Below are 12,298 nucleotides of genomic sequence, written 5' to 3' on the forward strand. Positions count from 1 at the left end.
TTTGCTCTCATAGTTCATATCTGAAATTGCATGCCCTTTATCATTAAGTGGGGTATTCGTCAAAGCATGGAGAGAGATAAAACCAATCAGATTCTAACTCATTTTGCAGTCTGTGTTTGAAAAATGACAGAAGCCGATTGTTTTTTTATTTTATCTCTGACCAAGCTTTGTTAAATACCTCACTTAGTGTACTATTAAGAGCGATAGCTACTGTATTTTATGATTGAAGCCAATATTGATAAGAATGCAACATTGCTGGAGGGGTGATAGGGCAGACTCAGTGACTCCGCATAACCTATTTGACCCGCATCAGATATAATCCAAAAGATTCCAGTGACCTTACAGATTGCATTATCATAAATACTAAAATGAAAATCACTAAAAAGTGTAAATAGCTCCCTCCGTCACCTATAAGATTTTTTTTTTTTTTTTTAAATTATGGTTGCCAGTTCTGTTTTCATTTAAATATCCTGATTAATCTCAGCATTCTAGCCAATCACATTCTTCTCTAGGTTATGATAACAGGGCAATTTTACATTTGAGCTTTAATTATTGCAGCTGCTTATGTCTGGTGTATGACTATCTGATTACAAAGGAGATCTTCAGGAAGGACAGGATCAATTACGTTAACATAGAAACGGTAGACAAAACAACATTCTGCCTTTGTAATCCCCACAGCTAAAAGGATCAGTAATTGAAAGCACTGGAGAGATTATGCTAATCTTTTTGTTCAAGAAGTTAGCATTGCAACCGAATGTCATTATAACCAATAGACCTAATCAATACTGAACCAAGAAAACAAATACAAAATATAACAGTACATATATTTACATGATGCAAACTGGTGAAATACAAAACTCCACCTGCATAAAGCAAAACACATCTTAACCATGTTTATAAAAGGGATATACATACTTTAAATTTAATGCAATGAAATCACACTATTGCACATTATTAGACAAAAGGTAAAAGCTGCATCGCTAATTAAGCTCAATAACAAGATTTACCAAAGTCTGCAAAAAAAAAAAAAAAAAAAAATGTAAAAAGGAGTTAAAAATGAGCGAGTCGGGTAATGAAATAAATGGATTTATAAAAAATATATATTGATAAAATTTGCAAGCACAATACAGTTATAATTATGTAGTTGCTGATAAAAGGTGCATTGTGAGGAGCTGTGATAGGCTAGTTTGAAACAGACGTCCTTGTCCCATCTTCAGTTAAATCATACCTGTGGGGGAAAAAATATGTTACTTCAAGAACATTAAAATGGACCTGTCAACTTGTTAGATATAAGCCACATAGGCCCTCATTCCGAGTTGTTCGCTCGCTAGCTGCTTTTAGCAGCTTTGCACACGCTAAGCCGCCGCCTACTGGGAGTGAATCTTAGCTTTGCAGAATTGCGAACGAAAGATTTGCATAATTGCGAATAGAAATTTCTTTGCAGTTTCTGAGTAGCTCGGGACTTACTCTGCCACTGCGATCAGTTCAGTCAGTTTCGTTCCTGGTTTGACGTCACAAACACACCCAGCGTTCGCCCAGACAGTCCCCCGTTTCTCCAGCCACTCCCGCGTTTTTCCCAGAAACGGCAGCGTTTTTCCGCACACACCCATAAAACGGCCAGTTTCCGCCCAGAAACACCCACTTCCTGTCAATCACACTCCGATCACCAGAACGAAGAAATTTCTTCGTTAAGCCGTGAGTAAAATACCTAACTTTTTGGCAAATTTACTTGGCGCAGACGCACTGCGAACATTGCGCATGCGCAGTTTGCGACAAATCGCTCCGTTGCGAAAACCACTAACGAGCGAACAACTCGGAATGAGGGCCATAGTACCTTGGTCAGGGGTGTATTTATTGTAATAGAGAAGTCCATTAAATAAAAGTAGCCAATCTCTGGCAGGCTGTTGAAGGGAATATACAGTCCAACAGGAAGTTAACTAATGAGTTCCTGGGCATTGGACCACTGCAGACTTGCTAGTTTGTTCTGTACATATATATATAATTATTTTTTTTAACTTCATAAATGAAATTTCCCAAGCACCTGATGGTGTTTAAAATAATAATCAACGTGATAAAGAAATAGTGGTAGGCATTAGCAGCAACTTAACTAATTATGTTGTCTTTGGTCGGCTGACAAATAATAGTTCATGGTACATGACATGAAAAAATAGGCAAGACATTGTGTGTATTGTTTGAACGGGATGCGATTACATTGCCGGCAGTCGGGATCCTGGCGGTCAGGATACAGACGCCAGAATCGCGACCACTGATAATGCCGACAGCCGGCTAACGGGCTATTCCCACTCGTGGGTGTCCACGACACCAACAGAGTGGGAATAGAACCTGTGGTGAGCACACCGGGCCACAGAGTCCGCAAGAGGCTTCATTGTGTTCACCCCCCTGCCGGCATTCTGGCGGCCAGGATCCCGGCATCGGTATGCTGACCGCCAGGATCCCGGCCACTGGCATACCACAACCAACGCATTTTAACATTGCATACCTAGAAATATTGTGCTATTTGGAGTTTAGGAGCTATGGCGAGCTCCACAAGTGTAAATACCACTTCAAGAATTATTTTAGATTTTTATGTAAACACAGTTTTATTTAACAATATTCACAATAGAAAATGCAGGTAACAAACGTACAAGAATAAAAACTGTCCATTGCAGAAAGGTCCAGGGTATATAGGATTTCCAACGCATTTTGTTTTCCAAATAGACTTCTTCAAGGAGATAATTATATAGGGACATTGGGATATATTTATACTTATACAAAGATGGAGGGCACATGTGGACCTAACAGAATGACATCACTTCCTGTCACAGGACGTGTTATAAAATTAAATAGACCGAGATTTCTATGGCTGTGTTGGGCAACATAAATATATAGCAATTTTATTTGTAAGTATTTAGACATAATTTTGTAAAAAAAACATGCTTAGAAAACAATTAAAAAACATATAAAACAATGGGTCAGGTGGTGGGACGCATTTGGAATGCTAGTGTGTCACGTCCTGCAATTCAGTGTTAAGAAGACCAGAGGATATAATTGAATCCGGTGGTGAAACACAGCCGGAGTCCATCGCATCACTTCCTGTTGATGACTAAAATCTTACCACAGGACCCCACCAACATGTTTATACATTATCTTGGAAGTATTTTACTACATTATTTACATGATCAGGTTCTAAACAAGGATGAATTAAAATTTTGTAATGGTAGCTAATCCAGTTATTCACATTTTCCTCTTCCGCCCGAAAATCCACAAGTCCCTAACCAATCCTCCGGGAAGACTAATAATTTAAGAGATAGAGTCCTTAGCCTCACATCTGTCAGAATACACAGACATTTTTTTAAGGAAATATATAATGGCGTTACCTTCATATCTGAAAGACATCAGTAGTGTCTTGAACATAATGATCCAAATCAAATGGAAAGATACCTACTTGTGAATCACTACAGATGTTCAAAGCCTCTACAGCTTCATCGAGCATGACAAAGGTATAGCAGCATGCTGGAATATTTGGACAGAGACACAGTGATGTCCACATTACGGATGGTGTAATGGTTAGCATTACTGCCTCACACCACTGAGGTCATGGGTTCGATTCTCACCATGGCTCTACCTGTACGGAGTTTGTATATTCTCCCCGTACTTGCGTGGGTTTCCTCCGGGTACTCCGGTTTCCTCCCACAATCCAAAAATATACTGGTAGGTTAACTGGCTCCTGACAAAATTACCCCTAGTGTGAATGTGTGTGCATGTGCATGTGGTAGGGAATATAGATTGTAAGCTCCACTGGGGCAGGGACCGATGTGAATGGGCAAATAGTCTCTGCAAAGCGCTTCGGAATATGTGTCCGCTATATAAATAACTGGTAGTAATAATAATAATAACATAAAAAATGGGATATGTGATTTTATTAGATTCATCCTGAGTCATAACTATTGTAAATTCCTGAACTGTTTTTATATCTAAACCTGCGGAACAGCAATGGGGACAATATTTGCCCCAAATTTTGCAAACTTACTGATGGGCAAGTGATCTATTCAAACAATCCCTACTGGAAAAATCTGAAAATGTACAAAAGATACATAGATGATATCCTCATCATCTGGGAACCTACTTTCCTAGAGTTTTTCACATATATTTCAACCAACACTTATTACATGAAATTCACATACAACCTCAACAAAGAAAGAAGAGAATATTTGGATCTGATGCGTAAAGGAGAAGGCCATAATTTAACGACGTGCAACTTCATCAAGACTGTTGATACAAATAGTTACCTGCACTTCAACAGCTGCAAGCAAAACAATGGAAGAAAAACATACCACTTTCACAGTTCTACCATATAAAAATAAAACTGCAGTATAAAGGAAGGATTGTGATCTACAACTACAAACCTATTCACAGGGGTTCAAGGAAAGAAAATACCCTGAGAGTGTCGTAGAGCAGGCCTTGCTAAAAACAAACCAACTTGAAAGACCGGATCTACTGTATTTCAGCCAAAAATAAAGGAAAAAAAAGGAATAACATCATCCCTTTTATTAGAAGATTCAACTGTCAAGAAAGTAAAATTAAACAATCACTAGACCGCAACTGGAATATCCTGCTTATGGTTCCCATTTAAAAAAAATTCCTTTCCTCCAGACCAAAGATCATTTACAAAAAAAAGAAACTTAAATGACATCCTGGCACCCAGCCCTCTGAGAACTGAAAATTCACAGGCACAAAACAGCAAATGCCAGGGATGTTACAAATGCGGTGGATGCACTATCTGTAAATATCTATACCCAAAGAGAAAGTCCCTCTTCAATCATGACAGCACCAAAGAGTACAAGAGCAAAGACTTTATCAACTGTAATTCCACCATGGTTATCTATGTGGTAGAATGTACCTGTGGACCAAAGTATATAGGAAAGACGAAAACAGTGTTAAAGGTACGTATTCAAGAGCACGTTCGCAATATTAAAAACAAAATATCTACTTATGCCGTATATAGACATTTTACAAAAAAACACAACTCTAATCTGGAAGACCTAATTTTCAAAGCCAATTAAATGGTCAGAATGGAGAAAGAGTGGGTTACAGCGTCAATAAATTATCAAAAAGAGAAATGTTCTGGATTTTTGAACATGAGACTATCTCTCCCTCCGGTTTTAATGAATCCTTTGCAATTGCACCTTTCCTATGACCCTGCTAATGTGGATTTACCCTTGTCGATTAGTGGTCCTCCCAAAACCCTATCTTTTAACAATAGTTAATGATGCTTATTATAACAAAAAAAATAAGATTTTAAACCTACCGGTAAATCTTTTTATCCTAGTCCGTAGAGGATGCTGGGGACTCCGTAAGGACCATGGGGTATAGACGGGCTCCGCAGGAGACATGGGCACCTAAAAGAACTTTCTAGTATGGTGTGCACTGGCTCCTCCCTCTATGCCCCTACTCCAGACCTCAGTTAGAGAACTGTGCCCAGAGGAGATGGACAACACGAGGAAAGGATTTTGTTAATCTAAGGGCAAGATTTATACCAGCCCACACCAATCATACCATATAACCTGGAATACACATAACCAGTTAACAGTATGAACAAACAACAGTACCGGTCCAAGACAGAGTCTAACTGTAACATAACCCTTATGTAAGCAATAACTATATACAAGCCTTGCAGATTTTCCTCACTGGGACGGGCGCCCAGCATCCTCTACGGACTAGGAGAAAAAGATTTACCGGTAGGTTTAAAATCTTATTTTCTCTTACGTCCTAGAGGATGCTGGGGACTCTGTAAGGACCATGGGGTTTATACCAAAGCTCCCAATCGGGTGGGAGAGTGCGGATGACTCTGCAGCACCGACTGAGCAAATGCTAGGTCCTCATCAGCCAGGGTATCAAACTTGTAGAATTTAGCAAAAGTGTTTGACCCCGACCAAGTTGCTGCTCGGCAAAGCTGTAGTGCCGAGACGCCCCGGGCAGCCGCCCAAGAAGAGCCCACCTTCCTAGTGGAATGGGCCTTTACTGAATGCGGTAACGGCAATCCAGCCATAACATAAGCCTGCTGAATTGTGTTACAGATCCAGCGAGCAATAGTCTGCTTCGAAGCAGGCGCGCTAATCTTGTTGGCAGCATACAGGACAAACAATGCATCTGTTTTCCTAATCCTAGCCGTCCTGGCTACATAAATTTTTAAGGCCCTGACTACATCCAGGGGCATGGAATCCTCCAAGTCACTCGTAGCCACAGGCACCACAATAGGTTGGTTCATATGAAATGAAGACACCACCTTGGGTAAAAATTGAGGACGAGTCCTCAATTCCGCTCTATCTACGTGAAAAATCAAGTAAGGGCTCTTGTAAGACAAGGCCGCCAATTCTGACACACGCCTCGCAGATGCCAAGGCTAACAACATGACCACCTTCCAGGTGAGAAATGTCAACTCCACCGTTTTAAGGGGTTCAAACCAGTGTGATTTAAGGAACTGCAACACCACGTTCAGGTCCCATGGTGCCACCGGGGGCACAAAAGGAGGCTGGAAGTGTAGTACTCCTTTTACAAACGTCTGGACTTCTGGGAGAGAAGCCAATTCCTTCTGAAAGAATATTGACAAGGGCGAAATCTGTACTTTAACAGAGCCTAACTTTAGGCCCATATCCACTCCTGTCTGTAGGAAGTGGAGAAAACGACCCAGATGGAAATCTTCCGTAGGAGCATTCTTGGTTTCACACCAAGAGACATATTTCCGACAGATAAGGTGATATTTTACCCTCACCTCCTTCCTTGCCTTTATTAGAGTAGGTATGACCTCCTCCGGAATACCCTTCTCCGCTAGGATCCGCCATTCAACCGCCATGCCGTCTAACGTAACCGCGGTAAGTCTTGGAACATGCAGGGCCCCTGCTGTAACAGGTCTTCCCTTAGAGGAAGAGGCCAGGGATCTTCCATGAGCATCTCCTGAAGATCTGAGTACCAGGCCCTTCGAGGCCAGTCTGGAACAATGAGTATTGTTTGTACTCTTTTTCGATTTATGATCCTCAACACTTTTGTGATGAGAGGAAGAGGAGGAAACACGTAGACCGACTGGAATACCCATGGTGTTACCAGAGCGTCTACTGCTATTGCCTGAGGGTCCCGGGACCTGGCACAATACCTCCGAAGCTTCTTGTTGAGGCGTGACGCCATCATGTCTATTTGAGGAACTCCCCAGAGATCCGTTATCTCTGCAAAGACTTCTTGATGAAGTCCCCACTCTCCTGGATAGAGATCGTGTCTGCTGAGGAAGTCTGCTTCCCAGTTGTCCACTCCCGGAATGAAGACAGCTGACAGAGTGCTTACGTGATTTTCCGCCCAGCGAAGAATCCTGGTGGCTTCCGCCATCGCGACTCTGCTTCTTGTCCCGCCTTGGCGGTTCACATGAGCTACTACTGTGACATTGTCTGATTGAATCAGAACCGGTAGGTTGCGAAGAAGAATCTCCGCTTGTCGAAGGCCGTTGTATATGGCCCTTAGCTCCAACACGTTGATGTGTAGATTGGACTCCTGGTCTGACCATAGTCCCTGAAAATTTCTTCCTTGGGTGACTGCTCCCCATCCTCGGAGGTTCGCGTCCGTGGTTACCAGGATCCAGTCCTGAATGCCGAACCTGCGACCCTCTAGAAGATGAGCACTTTGCAGCCACCATAGAAGAGACACCCTGGCCCTGGGGGACAGTGTTATTTTTTCATGTAATTGTAGATGGGACCCGGACCATTTGTCCAGAAGATCCCATTGAAACGTCCTTGCATGGAACCTGCCGAAGGGAATGGCCTCGTAAGTTGCCACCATTTTCCACAGAACCCGAGTGCATTGATGAGCTGACACTCTTTTCGGCTTCAGTAGTTCTCGGAACATGTTCTGGAGGTCCTGGACTTTTTCCAACGGGAGGAAAACTTTCTTTTGTTCCGTGTCCAGTATCATGCCAAGGAAGGCTAGTCAAGTTGTCGGAACCAACTGTGACTTTGGTAGATTGAGAATTCACCCATGTTGCTGAAGCACTCTCTGAGAGAGTGCCACGTTCTCCAGTAATTGCTCTCTTGATCTCGCTTTTATCAGGAGATCGTCCAAGTATGGGATAATTGTGACTCCTCGCTTGCGCAGGATCACCATCATTTCCGCCATTATCTTGGTGAAAATCCTCAGGGCCGTGGACAGCCCAAACGGTAACGTCTGAAACTGATAATGACAATCCTGTACCGCGAATCTCAGGTACTCCTGATGAGAGGCATATATGGGGACATGAAGGTAAGCATCCTTTATGTCCAGTGACACCATAAAATCCCCCCCTTCCAGGCAGGCTATCACCGCTCGGAGCGATTCCATCTTGAATTTGAATCTTTTCAGGTACAGGTTCAGGGATTTTAGGTTTAAAATGGGCCTGACCGAACCATCCGGCTTCGGGACCACAAATAGGGTTGAATAATACCCTTTTCCCTGTTGGCTCAGGGGAACCCTGATAATCACTCGCTGTTGACACAGCGTTTGAATTGCAGCTAGCACTACTTCCCGCTCTGGAGTAGAAGCTGGTAAGGCCGACTTGAAAAATCGGCGTGGTGGCACCTCTTCGAATTCCAGCTTGTAGCCCATGGAGACTATTCCTATCACCCAAGGGTCCACGTCTGACTGAACCCAGACTTGGCTGAATAGTCGAAGGCGTGCCCCCACCCGGGAGCCCCAGCGTCCTGCGGTGGACTTAGCGGAAGCCGGGGAGGACTTCCGCTCTTGGGAACCAGCCTCAGCAGGTGTCCTCTTGCCTCTACCCTTACCTCTGGCGAGGAAAGAGGAGCCCCGACCTCTTCTGGATCTATGCGACCGAAAGGACTGCATCTGATATTGTGGGGGTTTCTTTTGCTGTTGGGGAACAAAAGGTAAAAAGGTCGACTTACCCGCGGTAGCTGTAGAGATCAGGTCCGCGAGGCCGTCCCCAAACAATACATCACCTTTGTAAGCTAAAACCCCAGTAAACCAATGTCTCTTTGAGCGTCCCTCATATATAAGACTGCGTCCTTAATATGAGCTAATGTTAACAAAATTGTATCCCTATCTAGGGTATCAAGGTCAGCAGACAGTGTATCTGTCCAAGCTGCTACTGCACTACATACCCATGCCGACGCAATTGCCGGTCTAAGCAAAGTACCAGTATGAGTGTAGATAGACTTTAGTGTAGTCTCTTGCCTGCGGTTCGCAGGGTCCTTGAGGGCCGCTGTGTCAGGGGACGGTAGCGCCACCTTCTTGGAAAGGCGTGTTAAGGCTTTGTCCACTGTGGGAGAGGATTCCCAACGTACCCTGTCCTGTGTAGGGAAAGGGTATGCCATAAGAACCCTTTTGGGAATCTGCAGTTTCTTATCTGGAGTTTCCCAAGCTTTTTCACATAACTCATTAATTTCATGGGAAGGAGGAAAGTTTATAACCTGTTTCTTTCCCTTAAACATGTGTATCCTCGTGTCGGGCACCGAGGGCTCATCAGTGATATGTAACACATCTTTTATTGCAATAATCATGCACTGAATACTTTTCAGAGTCCGTGTCGGTATCTGTGTCCCTTATTTGTGAGAAGGGACGTTTCTGAGACCCCGACGGGTCCTGTGAGTCGGCACAATCTGTAGATTGATTACCTGCCGACGCTCTGGACTCTGCTTTGTCCAGTCTTTCATGCAGTGAAGCTACACTAGCATTTAACATATGCCACATATTTATCCAATCCGGAGCCGGCACCACCGACTGAGACACACCACTCATCTGTTCCACCTCCTCTTTGGATAAGCCTTCCGTTTCAGACATGCCGACACACGTACCGACACCCCACACACACACACTGGGATATAACTATAAGGGGACAATTCCCCAAAGAAGGCCCTTTGGAGAGACAGAGAGAGAGTATGCCAGCACACACCAGCGCCAACTGACCCAGGGGAAAAAAAACCCAGATAGCGCTTTTACATATAAATGTATACAGAATTCCCCACTCACTGGGCTTTAAATATGTGCCCCCCTCTTTTATTTTCAGCCCTCTGATGCTCAGCAGGGGAGAGTCCGGGGAGCCAGCGTTCTCTGCAGCCTCTGTGGAGAAAATGGCGCTGGTTAGTGTTGAGGGATCAAGCTCCGCCCCCTCGCGCGCCGGGCTTCGGTCCCGCTCGAGATTTTGAAAAAAATGGCGGGGATTCGTAGTTTACTGCCCCGCAGCCTAACTACATGCTTCTTGCCTAAAAACGAGGTTTATTGCTGCCCGCCCCCCCCCTGCGCGCGCCCTGCACCCATCAGTGCCATGTGTGTGTGTAAATGTGGGAGCAATGGCGCGCAGCTACCTGCTGCGCACTTACCTCATGAAGATCTGAAGTCTTCTGCCGCCTGACGTCTTCTTATGATCTGTCATACTCACCCGGCTTCTTTTTTCCGGCATCTGTGAGGAGGATGGCGGCGCGGCTCCGGGACGAACCCCAGGGTGAGACCTGTGTTCCGACTCCCTTTGGAGCTAATGGTGTCCAGTAGCCTAAGAAGCAGAGCCCTTAACTCTTAAGAAGTGGGTCTGCTTCTCTTCCCTCAGTCCCACGATGCAGGGAGTCTGTTGCCAGCAGAGCTCCCTGAAAATAAAAAACCTAACAAAATTCTTTTTACAGAAAACTCAGGAGAGCTCCCTGTAATGCACCCTATCTCCTCTGGGCACAAGATCTAACTGAGGTCTGGAGGAGGGGCATAGAGGGAGGAGCCAGTGCACACCATACTAGAAAGTTCTTTTAGGTGCCCATGTCTCCTGCGGAGCCCGTCTATACCCCATGGTACGGAGTCCCCAGCATCCTCTAGGACGTAAGAGAAATACTTTTAATATAAATTTTTTTTTCTTTATACACATCAATATGCGCATATACATTTTAAAACACACACACACACACACACACACACACACACACACACACACACACACACACACACATATATATATATAAAACTAGGTGACTCATCACGCCCTTCAGGTGCTCTTCACACCGTTTTAAGGAGCTACTCCCCCCTCACCCTTACACGCCCTTGTGGCGTGCAATATTTTTTTATTATATGGAGTATTACCTCCAATCATAATTGTGTGAGCGGTTAAATATTGCACGGACAAACGGGGTGCAATGGTTAAGGGGTCGTAGCCCCTTGCAACGGCGTGAACAGCACACCTAGAATCACCTAGTCGTGCTGTGGTTAGGGGAGTGACAGGTGCAGGAGAGACACGGATGGGGGAGGTGGTCTGGGGGTGCCGCGGGTGGGGGAGGGGCTGTTGTGGTGGTGCCTCGGGTGGGGAGGGGGGTTGCGGGGGTGCTGCGGGTGGGGGGAGGGGGTCCAGAGCCACTGTGGGTGGTGGAGGGGGGCTGTGGGGGTGCCACGGATGGGGCCCGGAGGTACTGCTTAGCTGTTGTCCTTCCTTGGGCAGTGGCTCTCCTGGAGACTCGCACAGCAGCCAGTCACTATTGTTAGCACCGATGTCCCAACGCGCCGCATTACAGGGAAGAAGATGCACTCAAACTACAGCTCCCTGCAGCCCTTAGTGCCAGAATGCTCCAGCGCTAATGGCTGCTGGGAGCTGTAGTTTATTTACTGCGTCTACTTCCCTGTAATGCGGTGCGTTGGGACACCGGTGCTAACAATAGTGACTGGCTGGCAGAACTGACTGACTGGCTGAATCAATGTAAAAGGTGAGAGTGCTGTGCAGCGTCAGTGACACTGCACACCCATTGCACAGCACTGTCACCTTTTACGTTGATTCAGCGTCCAGACATTAACCTCCGTGATATCACTCACTCTATCCGTTACATTAGCCATCTCGGGGCTTCCAGGCCGACAGCACAGGTGCTGTGTTGCGGAGTCAGGGCCTCTGGGCGCGGCTGTGGCGGAAGCTCCGGGGCTCAGAGAGTATGCGGCGCAGGGAAGGCTATGAAAGCTTTCCGCTGAGCCGCTTTCATACACATCTATGCCGGTGGCCGCAGCAGCTTTTGTTCCACCTGCGCCGCGGCTAGGGAGTGGGGATTGTTGATGCCGGAGGGGGCAGGCGGACTGGCAGCAGGACACAGGACGCTGCAGTAAAAGGGGAAAAATAATCCTATCTACAGCGCAGAGACTTGCTGCAGATGCAGTGGCATACCCTCCAACTGTACCTTTTTGGCAGGTACAGGACCTTTTTTTTATGGTCTGTACCGATTTCTGGCTCTCCAAACTTCCATTGAAAGTATAGGAAAAGGGATGTGGCCACGCCCCCTTTTCGCATTTGTACAGATGTTTATGT

At 45.4% G+C, this 12,298-nt stretch overlaps 1 protein-coding gene across 3 annotated transcripts in view; it reads right to left on the reverse strand.

Moving 5' to 3' along the window:
- Positions 1–1,070: 1,070 nt before the first annotated feature.
- The window catches only part of ESYT2 (extended synaptotagmin 2), a 269,954-nt gene continuing 258,726 nt past the window's right edge, over positions 1,071–12,298 (reverse strand). For all 3 annotated transcript variants that reach the window (XM_063921918.1, XM_063921916.1, XM_063921915.1), the window contains one exon: positions 1,071–1,228. In XM_063921918.1, coding sequence (XP_063777988.1) covers positions 1,183–1,228 — 46 coding nt within the window. In that variant the 3' untranslated portion in view covers positions 1,071–1,182. The remainder of the gene's footprint in view (positions 1,229–12,298) is intronic.

This window comes from Pseudophryne corroboree, chromosome 5 (assembly GCF_028390025.1).
Source record: "Pseudophryne corroboree isolate aPseCor3 chromosome 5, aPseCor3.hap2, whole genome shotgun sequence".
NCBI lineage: Eukaryota > Metazoa > Chordata > Amphibia > Anura > Myobatrachidae > Pseudophryne > Pseudophryne corroboree.